Genomic DNA, 16,556 nt, shown 5'->3' with positions numbered 1-16,556 from the left:
AAATCTGGATTTAGGTCAACATACTTTTAACTGCTTTCACAGCTACCCAGGACAAATTCTTCAATCACAGAAGGCATGTCCCACCATCACAATCAGGAGCCTGTAGAGGCAAAATGTTCCTCCAACAGACCCAGATCGGACTCCAGATAAAAAAAAATCTAGTCAAAAATCATGCAGCTGGAATATGAAAAGAATGTCAAAGTAATACTATAAAATTGTTGTACACTAAAAAGAAAATCCTCAAAATAGGACAGCCCTGAAAATACCAAGCAAGCAGAAAACTTAGTCCACAGGACTACTTTAAATACAAAAAAAACATGAGATTATCTAGAGGCCAGTGCTTGGGATCTGCACTGGACAAAAGCAGAAATGAGGGCTGCACTGCCACTAGACTGCATTCTATAACAGTCGAGCTCCATGGTTGTCTTAAAAGCAACATTGCAGTTTTCATAGTCGTGATGTTGCATTTGTTGTAAACAATTTCCTTTCATTTTTCTTTTTTTAATGGGAATAAAGTGGTTTAGGCAGCAAAAGCAAACGTACTACTTGGGCTTCTAAACCCACTTTCAAACTCGTAATGCGTTTTTGATATAGCGGTATCATTTAATTAAATGATAAAATATAGAAACAACGGTGTCTTTAAATAATTTAATAGATTAAATTCTCGCTGTTAAGACTTAGTGCCTCAGACCACAAAGGTTTGCAAAAAGGGGTGGATGTAAGGTCAGCAGTCTTCATATCCCTCTTCTCCGCAAGTCTTGTATCAGAAAGAATATTCCAAAACCTTTCTTAAAATGGTGAATATTGAACTTATAAAAACCACTTCATTAAGATGACCATTTTTTTCCCTGAATTTCTGAACATATACAGATACCATTCTAGGAATCCTTCCAACTCATCATAAAACAAACAAAATACATTTCTGAGTGCAACTCACCACTGCATACTTTAGCAAAATATTTTATTGTCGATAGCTTTTTTTGACTAATATACAAAACATAATGTACAACCCCAAGACAGTTTGACATTGACAAATGGAGAAAAAAAAGCACATTCAAATATTTACAAGTACAAAATCATGCAATTTAACACCTGTGGTAATCTACAATAAAGTTACAGTTTACACTACTAAAGACAGCATAGCAACTCTAGCAGGAAAAAATCAGGCTACTGATTACTTTAAAGCATCACCCCGAAACATGGCTTTTACCCAAATACAAAAATAACAATAGCACCACCTTTAATGACAATAAAAGGCAAATATAATACACAACCATGAAATTCTAACACTTTTAGCTGTCACATCACTGATCCTGGACAGTTAGCACTGAAGCTACCGTGAACTTCTTTGAATACGGTGTATACACTTAATAAAGGATCAGATGTCTACTAGCAGGAAAAGAATATAAGCAATTCATACTTTATCTTGCATTATTCCAACATTGTTGTTTAGGAGACTTTGGAAGATATATAACCTGTTCCTGCTACACATATGATCCTTTATTTAGTGTGCATTAACCCCCTTTAATAAATGCTCTGTGATGATAAAAAAACGAGGTAGACTTGAAATTGATGCAACAGGAAAATAAGGTAGCTGAATTTGCAATACTGCTTGATTAAAACATCTTATTAAAAAAATTGAAATAATAAAAAGTTTAAAACAATTGCAAATGCTTTTTGTTAAAATAATATTTTGTTTAACAAAATATAGAGTAGTTATTTAAGACTATTAAGAAATTTGCCATGCTCTTCTCCTCTGGTCAATAGTGTTTCTCCAGCAATCTTTGGACCACTCCTTTCCTGTAATATATGATTAGAAACATTAAATTGCTGAAGTAATTTGCACACAGGTTTTAGTTAAAGTTAAAACTGCTTTTAATGAAACGGTTTAAGATATCCTGTTGCATTAACACAATGTAAAGCAAAATGATTTCATTCTAAGCTGTCCATACATACATTACCTTCCAGGAGGGCAGGGTTAAAGTCAAAACAATATGTAAATTCTGCCAGGCATGGAGAAAATAGTGAAACTACAGGGCCTACAGTATAGAATAGAATTGATAATGTCACTTTTTTTTCTTGGTGCTGAATAGTGTTAGAGAAAGTTGCGGAGAGGAGGAGAAAGATAGGAGAGAAGGGGGATAAGGGGGAAAAGCAGTTGAGAAAGGTGGAAAAAAGTCTAAAGAGTAGGGGAAAGTGAAGTGGAGCAGAGAGGAGAGACTGGAGTGAAAGAAAGGGGGATTGAGAGAGCGTATGAGATAAGAAGTTGGAGAGAGAGAGACAGAGCGAGAGAGGCAGGATAGGAAGAGGTTGCAGTCTAGGCAGGGTAGCACATCGGGTAAATCTGTGACATAATAGTTTCAGGGGCAGCCAATAACAGAATAGAATATCTTTGCAACGATCAAGTTGAACATTAGATATTTCAGAGCCCTCTGACACTGAACAGCAAAGAAGCAGTGTGATAGAGAAGAAATGATGCGGGTGATGTTAGACACTGTAAGATGACCGCTCCTATGAAAATGGCTTGTAGGGAGAGGTGGGTCCAGGACTGTCTCAGAGAGGTTGAGAACACACTCTTGGTTATGGGTGGATTAAAAAATAAGAACACTATCATATAGACTACAGCCAGCCAGCCAGCAAAATAGCCATGAAAGGAATAAGTCACATGTCAAGGATCAGGCATACCACGACATGACATGCCATGATCGATCGCCAAATTACAGCAATGTACAGAAACGCTAGGACAGAGAAGAGGTTATTGTTTTGGGCAACTTGATATTGAAAACCATTTTATGTATTGGGGAGAAGGGGGAGGTGAGATAGAGGGTGATACCTGGATGGGGAGATGAGATGAATTAGTGGGTGGAGCTTTTTTGTTTGGCAAGAGAGAACAAGGGCTGTGTGAATAGTTGGGATAAATGGTGGTGAGTGATGGGCAAAGATGTTAATTTATGGTGGGGAAGATGGAGTGTAATTTCTGTTGCGTTAAGTAGGCACGTTGTGTTAACATACTGTATAAAACTTAAAACGTGTGTTGCGGGATACTCATTTAGGATATTCCAGTATTGTCTTCCATTCCTTATCCGAGAGTGGTCTATTAATATCGCTTTCCCAATTATGGCGTACCGATACTAAGGGGGATGGATGGTGCGCCCGGATCCCTCAGTAGAGCCATCTAATCAAGTGTCTTCCTGTTACCATTAGATATAATCAATGTACTAGTTTGTTTTTGGCCGATCCAGACACCTGAGGTGCCCGGTGTCATTTAATATAGTGTACCAGATTGGCATGCACCAATAAAAGTGCCCCCGTGATACCCTTTTCATTCACAAAGTCTGTATGTGTCAATAGCATCCCGTCCCTAAACAATGCACCTATTTCAGACACTCCTGCCTGCAACCATGGGGAGATTCTGCGTTTTGTATGAGTACTTATAGTGGTTGGTATCCTTAAAATTGGTATATTGGGAGCGCAGGTGTGTTGTGTTTTTTAATGCCTGCTTCCCGTAATTGAGCGCAGTCTTGAGTAGCAGGGGAGCTGATGTTAGGACCGTGCCACCTGGACACAACAATGTATGTAATGTACCCCAGTCAATCCTCTGGCTTGTGTAAACTATTTCATGCAGGTTTCGGCCCGCCAACCAATAGGAAAGCCACTGCAATTGGCCTGCTAAGCAGTAGGCGTAAAAATCAAGTGCCACCATTCTTCCGACATCCGATGGGAGTTGTAGCTTCGCTAGACTATTTAGTCAGCAGCCTGTGCCCCATATTAAGTCAGTCAGTAATGTGTTTAGTGTCTTAAAAATGGATCTGGGAATCACCACTAGCAAACTGGTAAAGAAGTAAAGGAGCCGTGGGAGCATCGCCATTTTAGAGATTACCAGATGACCAGCGATCGAGAGGGGAAGGGACGTCCAGAAAGTGACCTGGGCACGCAAGGACCTTATTGCTTTATATATATTCCCTTCAGAGAGGTTCTGGAGGTTTCTGTAAACTTGTATCCCTAGATGATGAAAAGTGGTAAGAGCCACTATTATGTGTCTTGATCCCTGAAGGGGATAGTTTGCCTGTTTAGATCAGTCCCGAAGGGAAATGCATATAATTTCTAATAGTTAATGGCAAGCCCCGAAATGGATTCAAACAGAGCAAAAATGTGCGCTACCATGTACAGATTCTCTTGTAGGTCTTTGGAATAAAGAATACAATTATCTGCGTAGAGTAACTCCCCAGTTGATTGACTCGGCACGCAATCTATGGGCGAGAGGTTCAAGTGCAAGCACAAACAGCATGGGCGAGAGGGCGAGACCTGCCTCGTGCCCATTTGTATTTGATATGCTTGCAATATGTGCAACCCCGTGCATACCCAGGCCATAGGGGAGTGAAAGAGTATCCAGACCTATTGTATGTATTCAGGAGGGATCCCAAATCTCTGTAGGGCAGCTAGCATACATTCCCAATCCAGTGTAACAATTGCTTAACAAATGTCGAGCGATATACATCCCGCTCCAACCATATCTTCAGGGCGGGCAAACAAAACATTGCAAAACCTGCATATATGAGGGATGTATTCCGTGCCGGCATAAATCCGCACTGGTCGATATGTATTAATTGTGGCAAGAGGAGTTGGAGACGGCTGGATAAAATATTCGTTTGTTTTTTGTATTTTATATTTAGTGAAGAAAGTGGGCGATATGCAGAGAGATTAGTGTGGTCCCTACCGGGTTTGGGCAGTGAAGTTATTAGGGCCTGCACTGTGGTGGGGGTAGGGATCCGGTATTGAATGCCTCTTGATATAGTTTTTGAATCGAGGGGTCAGTAATTGGGAATAAGTGGCATACAATTCCACCGGTAACCCATCTATGCCTGGTGTTTTATTTTTGGGGAGATCTTTAATTGCTCTGCGTATTTCAGCAGATAAAATTGTTGCGGCTAATGTCTTCTGTGCGTATGCTAAAATATGCATTAGGCGAACTGAGACCAAGAAGTCTTTAAAGTTCCTGTGAATTTGCTCTCCGTGACGCAGTGTACAGTGCTTTATAATAATTGTAAAAGGCATCATTTATTTCCCTCTGCGTGGTTATGCAGGTCCGCAGTGGAGTAATTATTTCTACTATTGCTGTAGACTGGCAGGCATTTCTAATTAAAAGTGCTAATAGTGTATCTGGTCTATCCGCTTCAGTGTGAACTTTGTGTGTATGCTCTATAATCTATCCCCCCGCAATTGTCCTAGGAGCTCTGCATATTTTATACAAGCTTCTTGAAGGTTTGTTTTAGCAGCTTCACGTTCCAGTCTGCCCAATGTGTCTTCCACCTGCTCGAGTTCTCTGCTAACATTTTGGTGAACACCCTCCACTGAGCTGATTGTGGTTCCGTGTACCATCCCTTTAAACGCCTCCCATTCTATCCCTGTTGAGGAGGCCGTTCCTGTGTTTTCGGTAAAATATATTTCAATGGTAGATTTACAGTGGCTCGCAAATACAACATCTTCAAGGAGGTGAGGGTCAAGCCTCCAAGTGGGAACAGGCGTGGGGACGCGCGCCCAGCAAATAGTGTCCTCTAAGGAACTGTGGTCCGATAATGTTTTATCAATGTATGTTGTGTGGGTAACTTGTGTTAGGAGAGATGGGCTACAGAAAATGCAGTCTATCCGAACATGTAATTCGTGAGTGGGTGAATAGTAGGAGTATCCCCGCATACCCTCATTATGACTACGCCAAATATCTCTCAATGACCATCCTTGTGACCAGATCTTTAATGATTTAGCCTGTCTTATCGAGGTTGCACCAGGGAGTGGGAGTGAGACTGGACCAATGTGGTATCTAAAACCGCATTGAAATCGCCTCCTGAATTCCAGGGGAACAGGGTTCAGTCTGCGAGCACCGTTCCCACCTGGGTATAAAATACGTCTTGGTCCGCGTTAGGAGCATATAGGCTCCCCAACACCAATGGACTGCCATCAAGAGTACCACGAACCAGTGCGTATCTACCGTCTTTGTTGATGTGCTTCTTGTGTACAATAAAAGGGATCCCAGCTCTTATTCATATAGCCGCCCCTGTGCAAACGCTGAGTAGGTTGTACCAAACAGGTGTCCCCTCCACCTCTTTTGTAGGCTAGTGGCTTCCACTGCGGATAAATGGGTCTCCGGTAGGAACACTCCAGTTCCTAGCTAAAACTCTGGAGAAATGCGTTCTGCAACAATTAAACATATAGATGCTTTCAACCTCCTCGGTACCTTTCAATCAGGATTCAGAAAAGGCTGTAGCACAAAAACCGCCATGCTCAATATTTCAGATATCCACAGAGCCTTAGACGAAGCAGGTCTTTTCATCCTTATTGACCCATCAGCGGCTTTCAACACAATAAATCATGCAGCTTTACTTGAGAATCTGAAGATGCACCTGGCATTAATGGCATAGTACTAAAATGGTTAGCTTCTTACATTCAACACCGATCGCAACAAATTAAAATAAACTCCCGTCTCTCTAAGCCCACATGAGTCATGCTTGGTGTACCCCAAGGCTCGATTCTCTCTCCGTCCCTCTTCAATCTCTTCATGGAACCCATTACAATTGTTCTGAAGCAAGCAGGAGTCAAGTATCACCTATATGCAGATGACACGCAACTCTACTACAAAATCAAATCACCCAGTGACAGCCGACACCTCAATGCCACATTAACCAAGACACAAACTTGGTTTAATTCGAACCACTTAAAGTTGAACCCGAACAAAACCGAAATAACACTGTTCTCTCCGAAAGGTAACCACCTACCAATCCAAGTCTGGCTCAAGAAACTGGATGCCATAAATTGCTCCCTCGTCCTGTGCAACTCAGTAAAGTCTCTATGCATTACCCTGGACAAGAACTTGTCAATAAAGGATCACATCAAAAACTCTGCCAAAGGAGCGTTTTAGTCACTAAAACACCTCAAGAAAATTAAATCTTTCATCCCCCACAATGATTTCAAGACAATAGTAAAATCTGTAGTCCTCTCTAAACTGGGCTATGGGAACGCCATCTTTGCAGGGACGTCAAAAACTCACTTAGCCCCACTAAGGTCAGTTCTAAACATGGCAGCCCGGCTCATAACAGGTGTTAAACGGTTTGAACACATCACACCAGCACTCAAATCTCTCAACTGGCTTTCCATTGAAGGTAGATGTATTTAAAAGTCTGCCTGCATCACACACATTCCCCTAACTACCTAAACAGCAAACTTGTGAAAGCAGGAAGATCCAGAACTCTGAGAAGCTCCAACTCACTTCCTCTCATTCCTCCAAAATTGAAAAAGAAAACCACTCGGTCTTGATCTTTTTCTGGAAATGTACGCAGGATGTGGAATGAACTCCCTAGAGACCTCAGATGCAACCCCTCCTCCTCCTGCTTTAAAAGGGACTTGAAACTCCTCCTCAACAAATACTTTACCACCCAAGCCAACTGATCTAGGCTTCAATAGCTGACTCTCCTCATAACTTGACCATCAATGATAGGTGGTTATTTGATTGTTTCAATTGTTTCAACTACTTAAGTTATCATTCACCCCTTTAATTTATGCTGTGTTATAATGATCTCTTTATACATCCTTATGTCATGCTACACCATTCTATTTTTCTTTTTTGTATGTAAAGTGCTTTGATACCCACGGGTCTAGCTAGCGCTATATAAAACTTTAAAATAAATAAATAAATAATAACACTATTTGTACTTTACGCGTAGATAACTGTGCATGAATTCCAAGTCTTTTGTGTAGTGATCCCATTCCCCCTTTATTCCAGGTAGTGTAATTATACTGTGTATTTCCTTTGTGTAACATTGGTATATTCTTTCTGTGTTGGTTGATTCAAATGAGAGAAATTCGAGTACCCGTTGGCTTCCCTTTTAAACAGCCGAATACTAGGTCCAACTGTGGAACTGTGTTCGACCAAACTTACTGGGCAACTTTAACCAGCCAAGTGGCTGCAACATGTGTCGCTGCAAAAGGAGTCATGTTGGCTTAATAGTCAATGAGAGCTCCCAGATGGTCTTAGGTGTCTCTCCTTTGAGGGGTGCTCTTACCCACCCCGTGGCCCAGCCCACCCCAGCACCGGCATTAGGGGGAAATAACAGTGATGTCTTTGATCAGTGGGTCTCGTTCCCCCGGTGTCTTTACTATATAGTATGTAGTTAGTGTGGGCCTTCATGGTGGATGCTGTGTATGGCGGAACTCAACTTCTCTCCCCCAACAGTCAATCTTTAGTGATCTTTAAGTCTTATAATTTTTCAGTTCAATAGATTATTTGCAATTTGTGGGGTCATGGAAGGAAAGAGAAGTTGGCTGTTGTCCGACTTCTTTTGAACCGTGTCACCAGTAGAGGATTCATTGTCTGTAGTTATCCGCGTTTCACGGAGGGTGGCTGCCGAAATACAGCAGACTGTTGCCCTCTTTGCTCTCTGATTCTGGGCGCCAAGAGTGTGGTTAACGTATCCTAGTCCTAGGTTCCAGATCTTGCTTGCAATTTAGGAAGGTGTGTTCAGTCCACTTCCAGGCCTCAGCTGGCATGTTGAAGAAGTTGCTCTTTTGATCTTGAGTGCTCTTGAGTTTGGCTGTGTAGAGGAGGGCATACTTCAGATAAAGGTATTGAAGATGCTGTTTGACTGCGTGGTACGATGCACGCTTCTTTTGAGTATTCGAGCAATGATAGGGCGAGGAGGCACCCCGGGAGCTCTTCTCCTGGTGGGGACTGTGTGCCCTCTCCACACAAAAAAATTTGAATAACCCCCCTACACCCCCCGACGTCATTATTGTTCCCCACCAGGATTCTATGGATAGGGTTGCATTCTGGCCTTCACTGTGTTCTGGTAGACATATTATGCGGATGTTGTTTCAGTGCGAACGCCCTTCTGCATCTTGTATCCTTTCCTGCAGTATGGTGCTGGAGTTGTTCTACTATCTCAGTTTGTTCTTTTCGCCAGGGGGCGAACTCTTGTAACGTTGCTGTGTTGGCAGTCACTTTGTCTGTGAGTTTCTTATGGTCTGCTCTAATTAGGGTGATTTTAGTGGGAAGCGAGCCAAGCTGTTCCATTATAGTGCGCGAGTCTCTTATTTCTAGTAATATAAGATCCAATTTGTCTGGTTGTGTATTGCTGCAGTCTGGGGTACCATTTTCATAATTGTGCTGGTCAGGAGAGTATTTGTATTCGGATGTGTTGTCCCTTCGAGGTCCAGTTGCTTTCCCTTGGTCCGCCCCATCGTTCCACAACCTCCCCCTTTGCGACACATTGAGAGAGATGAGGTATGTACCCTTAGATATAATAAGCACATTTTTAGAACAGGCTCTTGGGTAGTTTATTACTTTATCAGCAACGGGGCTGTGCCAAGCTTTTTGGTACGCTTTTGCTGCTTGCCGTCTCAAGGTGCTCACGATATTGGGTTATGTGGCATTTTCAAGGAACATGAACCTGGCTGGTAGGCGGGTTAGAGACTGTTGCACACTGTCTGTGAACGAAGACTACGACAGCAGGTGGTGTTAGCCTGCTATCTCGATGTGTGGGGAGTCCAATTTGTTTAGCAGGGAGTGTTATGCTGCTGATGGTGGGGAACAGGGTGAACGTTCTGCTAATGTGTAGGGGCCCGAATTGCGGGCTGTCTGTTATTATCTCTCTCTAATGATGGTACGCCGGGAGTTAGGCCCAGGCCTTATATGTTCTGCAGGCGATCTATGCCTATCTAATGGGGCCCAGGCTCCCAACAGGTGGCTGCACAGACTGTGAAGTCCTCTCAGATCTCGCTTGGTCTTCAATTTTGTAGTTGGGGCGCGTTGCCATTTGCATTAAATGCAGCTTCCAAACATATTTAGTAGCATGGGAGTCGTCTCTTGGAACGCCGAGCCCAACATCTTTGATTTAATGCGCGCCTTTCTGCAATATTATTTCCAAGGTCATAGTAGGCCCCCTTTTAATCCTGACTCAGGATACATCCCGACCTGTGTGGTAATGGGGAGGGGGGGGGGGGGGGGGGAGTAGAGATAATCGGATTCTTGGGGGCAGCCGACTCCACTACTTATCATGGGATACAGGTGTGTGATTGCAGATGTAAGCTACGGAGCTGAACACTGCTGCTATTCCAGTCTGGGTGGGTCCACCCGGCAAAGCCGCACCTCCCTTGTTGGGGCCCCAAGGACTGTTCACTCACCACATCCGTCCGAAGTGCATGCACAGGTGGGCAGTACGCCGCCTCGAGACGCTTTCTCCACCGGGGCCTCCTCACCCCCACCTTCAGCATGGCAAGCCGCCACCACCACAGCATCCGGTGAATCACCCTGAGCAGTCTGGGCACCGGGACCAGATTGTGGACGTCCCCAGGAAGACACGGCGATAGAAATGTAGGTAGGTCCCACCTTTCACAGATTGCTTGGTTCGTTGAATAGTGGTACAGGCCTCACCTCTGGAGTTTTTAGGCTCGGTCGAACGTTCATCGCTCCTGCCTAGTCCATTGGTATAAATGAGTTCCTGCCGATGTAGCTGCAGTAAGGTGTCAGCTCTGGGTGGTCTGTATTGGAACAGAGTCTAGTGGACACTGTTCTGACTTTTAATGAACTCCGAGTGCACTGGGGTCCACCATTTTGTTCAGGCTCTGCACCGGCTGTGCGTGCCGGTTATTAGCTTTAATTCGTCTCCAGGTTCCGCATAAGGAGCCCCTCTTCACAGTGTAACAACTCAGCACTGGGGGGATGTCTCGTTTAACAGGCCAATGTGGAGGAGATGCCAGGCCCCAGGCCGGAAGACACTCGTCTATCTGACCGCCATCTTCAGCAGTTGGCCACGCCCCCAGAGTGTTACATAGCAACTTACTGCAGACTTCATAGATAGTTTTAGTGTGATTTGTTGATTTGACACTGACAAAGTTACAAAAAGGATATCTTGGAACAGCACGCGACACAGCCATTACAACCAGAATCACCTTTAGCAACAAAAAACACTTACCCCTCACAGGTTAAAAATTAATATGAATAAAATAAACCAAAGCCTTTTCATGCCAGAGTTCCTGCTTTTGCAATTATCTTGCAAGCTGTCTATGAAGCACAGCAGATTGATTTTCTTTTAGGAAAAAAGCTGAGGACATTTAACAAAGGCTGCCTGTAACCCCTGCCACTTATGTAACCACAGAATGATCCACCAATTAGATGAAGTGAGATGCCATTTCAGCTGTACTGTTCTTATGGAGCAGGACCAAATCTGATTTGCATATGGTTGGGTCTAATATGGAGTGACATTGTGTGCAAAAAAACGATGGGTCTGAATGTTACCCTGAGTGATTGCCAGAGGTTAGACTATTTGCCATCATTCCTCCCATCACCTTTTGTGTGTGTGACATAACTATCCAACAACAATAATTCACATAACTGTAGATGTTATTTTTTTTTAAAGCCATTATAGAAAGCAAGCTTCTAATCGCTTGTACAATTATGTTTGACATTTGTCCACAAACTATTAGGGATAGTTTTCATTGTTCCACTATCTAGTTGGACCATTTGATCCAACATCCCGAGAAGCCTCAAAACTGCCCTAGCTGTTGAAAGGGTTGGAGGCTACAATGTTATGTTACCTTAACTTGTTATAGCACTTGAATCACACCCGTAGGCGTATCTCCGCGCTTCAATTAGCACAGGAGCATCAGAGGATTTGAATTAAAATAGTGCTGTCTTGAGGAGTTGTTTGAATTTGTCATGATCGGTACAAGAACGGATGCTGTATTGAAGGTTGTTCCGGTAAGAGGAAGCAAGGTAAGAAAAGGACCTAACTAAGTGTCTAGCCAAATGGATATTGGGGACAGTCAGGAGGGAAATCAGAGTGATACTGGGACTAGGCAGAGATGAACACATAGATTGAGATGTATTAGCTATTTTTCAGAGGTATCATGCAGTAGGCAAATTGTAATTTTTGGCTCAGGAGCCAATACCAAGATATAACCTTTGAGAACACTCTACTATACATGTTGCAGTGGGCTCGCACAACCTCTCAGTGTTGCAGAAACAAAGAATCGCATTGTCAAATAGATCTTTGACACAGCAACATGCATCATCATGTCAAATGAAGGAGGTCTCGGACACCTTTCCGAAGTGTCACCAAGAGCAAATATTGATTTAAAATCTACTTATATGTTTTACACAGAGCAATTGGACTACTTCTGCAACCAAATTTCCTGTGATACAATCTGCACAAGTTATCAATCAATCAATCAGCATTTATATAACACAGCACTTTCACCCCTAGGGTTATCTGGGAGCTGATAGTGCCGTATCTCTGTTCAAGACCCAGGTCTTGAGTTTGTTCCTGAAGTACCTCAGGGAAGGTGCTGTTCGGATGTGGAGTGGCAGGTCATTCCAGGTCTTAGCGGTGATGTAGTAAAAGGCACGACCACTGCTGCAGTGGATGCAGGGTGGGTGCGCGAGTACAAGCGAGGAGGAGTGCAGGTGTCTTGAGAAGAGATGGAAGCTCAGTCAATGGTTGATGTAGTCTGGGCCTTGATTGTGTAGAGCTTTGTAGAAAAGTAGGAGATCTCGAACTGCCATCTTTTGTGGATGGGGAGCCAGTTGAGGTTTCTGAGGTGCGGGCTGATGTGGGTCCGTTTGGGGAGGTCCAGTATGAGTTTGATTGCAGCGTTCTGTATGGTCTGGAGTCGTCCGAGGAGCTGGGTGGAGATGCCAGTGTACAAGGAGTTGCCGTAGTTGAGGCGGCTGGTGACGAGGGCATGTGTGCTGGTCTTTCTGGTGTTGATTGAGATCCATCTGAAAATACTGCGGAGCATGCGGAGGGTGTGGAAGTAGGAGGAGGTGACTGCGTTTACTTGTTTCATGGTCGAATTGTTAATTACTTGCAGCTGTAAAGTGTTGTCCTCGGTCTTTATTTCGGCAAAAATTGCACAGAAAAAGTGCCACCTTGGCCTTGATTGTAAAGTCAATGAGTGTCCATCTGTGGTCTACAATAGGTTTCCAAAATCTGTAAATCGGGTGAATGATTAACTCTAAGGTTAATAAATGTAGGATTATGAGAAACTCCCAGTAGGACTTCCATGATGGGTGTAACAGTACAAAGAGGATAACAAGTGTTGCTCAGCAGAGTGGGCTCATTTCATTAAGATGCACACATCTCTCAAGTCTCCTTGCACTTGATAAAATGACATCAACGGATGTAAAAGTAAACATTTACCCACGGCAAAATATGTATGCAGTGTTGTAATGGTTCAAGAAATTATCAAGCAAAGAGCTCCTTTTAAAGAGCCAACTCACCTTGAGCATACTGTCCCTTTCCCATTTGAAAAGTCCACAAGTACTGAAAAAGAAAAAGTAAGTTAGCAAAGGTGCCATGTTGCAGTATTTATATAGATTCTTTTCAGAAAATAAAATACTTTTTCATACAGTTAACAGCAAATCAGCATTTGATTAAAAAACGATACTTAGTAAAGAGCAAAAACTAAAGATTCACATATAATTTGTTAAAAGCAGAAGGGTTTTGCTGTATATTCAGTCGGCCAGACTAAAAGAGCACACTGGTTTTAAAAACAGATCTCTAGTGATCCTGGAATGTTCACTCGCAAGAAACAAATGGAAACCACTACTGATTACTCGATTTACACAATTTTGGGGGCCCTTCTGAGTTCTTGTATGTTAGGGGGCTTATATCAGCGTAGAGGCAAAGACACGCCAGCAAACAATATAATACATAAAAACTAAAGAAACAGGTCTAACAAGGCTCCTTGCACAAATGAAACATCCAGGATAACAGGGCTGGAGCATCAGCTTCCATGGACATCTGATGACCACAGCTTACACTGCACAAGGAGGTGTTACTGGCTGAAACTGATGACTGCAGGTCTGAAACAGATTCCTTTTTCAAATAGGCTTACAAAGTTAGAAAATCAACTAGGAAGCTTCAAATACTTATTGCAATACATAAGCTTTCATAACAAACTCTTGCCCTACTGTGTTCAGAATCACTTTTCACTTGAGAAGGCAAGGATACAAGCAGCACCCCTCTCCATACCTGCAGTGTTTATTAGGCAGTCTGTCCAGAGAGATTGTTCTGTTCCCACAGGGACATTTGAAGAATCGTTTCACCGCGTCATGCCACTTGTAATCATGATTCTGAGCAACACATGACTCTAGAGGCTTGAAGTGAGTATAGTTACACTGCAGAAAAGGCAGAAAATATTTGGATTAGTACAATTTCATTCAATTTGGGACTTACCAGTGCAGTTTATAGCCAAGAACTGTGTGTTCCATCACACGTGCGGACCCAGCAGGATTTGGTGATCAATAAAAAGTTGCAACCAGAAGCCTCATTTAATGCGGTCAAAGAGTGACAGTGAAATGCACCACAACCAGCACCTCCAAAGCACATTTCAACCTCACTCATTCTGAACTTGGCCTTTCCAGTAAATATTTTAAGTGTAGGTAGCAGCACCAAAGGCTAGATCTTACTGGCAATACCAAAATCTACAAGTTCTACAAAGTACACAACACAGAAACAGCTACACACATCACTCCAGCAACTATACCAAGCAGGTTTTGCCAGTCTTTGAGGATTATAAATGTTGTGCAAAATAAATTGAGGATTTAAGATAATTAAGAATTGATTGCTCACTGCTGCTGTTATACAGCTGTAGATATATTTTCATAGCCGACATCTTGCAAGAATTTAAAGAAAACAGCTGCTTTTTATTAGCGCTTATTAAAAACAAATATGAAAAACTAGAGAAGATTCATAAATAATTTACTATTCCTTGATAAACAAGTTAACACACTTAAGTAAGTGAAATCATGAATCTGAAACCTAGGAGAGTAATCTGGCTGTAGTAGAAAATGTATCTGGAGAACCGCGCAACAATTCTCTGCCTCCATTAATCAACGTTGTGAGAAGGGTTAACTTAATATTAATATTGTAACACCTTTTATGTGCAGTGTAAGACTTAACATCTAGAAGGCATCAGTGACATACTGGTACAACGCAAATCCTGTGCAAGAGAAAACAGCCATATAGGAACTAGCAGCAGAGTGCTGTGTCATCCAAGGAAGAAGCACTTGTATACTTCAGTTTCAGTTTATGAATGAGTTTTATTGGGAAACAACATTGTGTGTAATGCGTGTCTAAAGTTATAGATGTTCAGATGAATAGATCTTTAAAGTAACACAAACCAGCAGAATCAGATTGGTTCTACAAGAGGTTTTGAGGAACAAATAGTGTGTTTGCTTCTGGGACCCAATACAATGGAAGGAATGGCTTTAGGCTGTCACCTTCTTAAATCGCTAGAAGACTATTAAACCAACTTCTGCATGAAGGATGTCAAGCGGTCCATGGCCGTGTGTCTGAGGTCTCACTGGCCTCATATCAGGTGGTCCATATTTTCCCAGAAAAGTTCAGAGCTACAAGGATGAAGTCTAGATATGGGTATTTACATTCAGATACCTTACACATTCACAGTTGGCTGTAAAGCTGCACATACTCTTAAATTGATTATTGCTCTGGCTGAGGGGTAGGAAGGGCATAGTGGTGATCTAAGGTAAAACAATGGGATTGTTAACAAATTAAAACAGGAATGCTTGTATGGAGAAGATGTGCTTTCACTGGTGAACTGTTGTCGTAGGGAATTTTGTAGAACCTTCAAGAGCTGACATGGTCCTGCCACCACAATCTCTCAATTATTCACAAATGGCAAACTTACATCAATCAATAGGAAGTAATAAGGCCCACAAGCTGCATTCAGTTAAAGAGCCAAGGTACAGGTTTGGCAAAGGCTAAAGGCCAAGGTCCTGTTGCCGTTTAAAAGGTACCAGGTGGAAAGCCAAGTAAATGTTTACCAAACAAAGTGCCAATACAAAGTCTGCACCACACTTTGAACTTTCCACATTTATTTGCCCCAAATGTTACATGCATTTAAATTACAGTTGTTTCCACCTATACACCATGCGCCACACTTAAGGGGATTTTTTTTGTCTAAAAACATATCTGAAAATAAACCTAAATATATCTGAGTTTGCACCTCCAATGCCTACCTCATTCCTTCCGCCCCCACAAGTTCATACAGTGGAGGCATGTTTGGCATCAAATACAGTTGATAGTCTGTTGGGAAAGGTTCGGTCTGGGCCAACATTGTCATATTGAAAAGTGAAATTTTCTCTGGCTTCACCTATCTAGCAGATGGCAGTTGGTTTTCCAAGGACTTTTCTGTATTTTGCTCCATTCATATTACTTTCTACCCTGACTAATGCCCTTCTGGTGCCTGTGGCAAACAATCCCATATCAAGATCCTGCCATTGCTATGCTTCACAGTAACGATCGGATTCTTTAGCCATGTGCTATGTTGACAGTAGCACTGTCACATAATTCAGAAAGTTCCAATTTAATTTTGACAGATTTCTTACTACAGAGATACACCATTCGACGGCCTGTCCTGAGTGGCGTCTTGCTACTGTCCTACACTTTCTGCTTTGTCATGACCATGATGCAAAGGATATTAGAGGCATTTGAAATTTGTTCCATACCAATCGCATAAGCAGTGCTGCTTTAGAAGATTATCCT

At 42.5% G+C, this 16,556-nt stretch overlaps 1 protein-coding gene across 3 annotated transcripts in view; it reads right to left on the bottom strand.

Annotated features, from left to right (window-relative positions):
* Window positions 1–635: 635 nt before the first annotated feature.
* MCM10 (minichromosome maintenance 10 replication initiation factor) overlaps window positions 636–16,556 on the bottom strand; it is a 168,308-nt gene continuing 152,387 nt past the window's right edge. For 2 of the 3 annotated variants that reach the window (XR_014981293.1, XM_085652877.1), the window contains exons 18-20: window positions 14,022–14,167; window positions 13,268–13,310; window positions 945–1,800 (exon numbers count right to left, since the gene is read on the bottom strand). Coding sequence is in view for 2 of the 3 variants with exons in the window: in XM_085652877.1 (XP_085509003.1) it covers window positions 1,717–1,800; window positions 13,268–13,310; window positions 14,022–14,167 (273 nt within the window). In the remaining variant the exon portion in view is untranslated. Of the gene's footprint in view, window positions 1,801–13,267; window positions 13,311–14,021; window positions 14,168–16,556 lie in introns of all 3 variants that reach the window. The other variant, XM_085652876.1, reaches the window with a different exon arrangement.

This window comes from Triturus cristatus, chromosome 4_1 (assembly GCF_964204655.1).
Source record: "Triturus cristatus chromosome 4_1, aTriCri1.1, whole genome shotgun sequence".
Taxonomy (NCBI): domain Eukaryota; kingdom Metazoa; phylum Chordata; class Amphibia; order Caudata; family Salamandridae; genus Triturus; species Triturus cristatus.
This window is presented reverse-complemented; position numbering and strand designations above follow the sequence as displayed.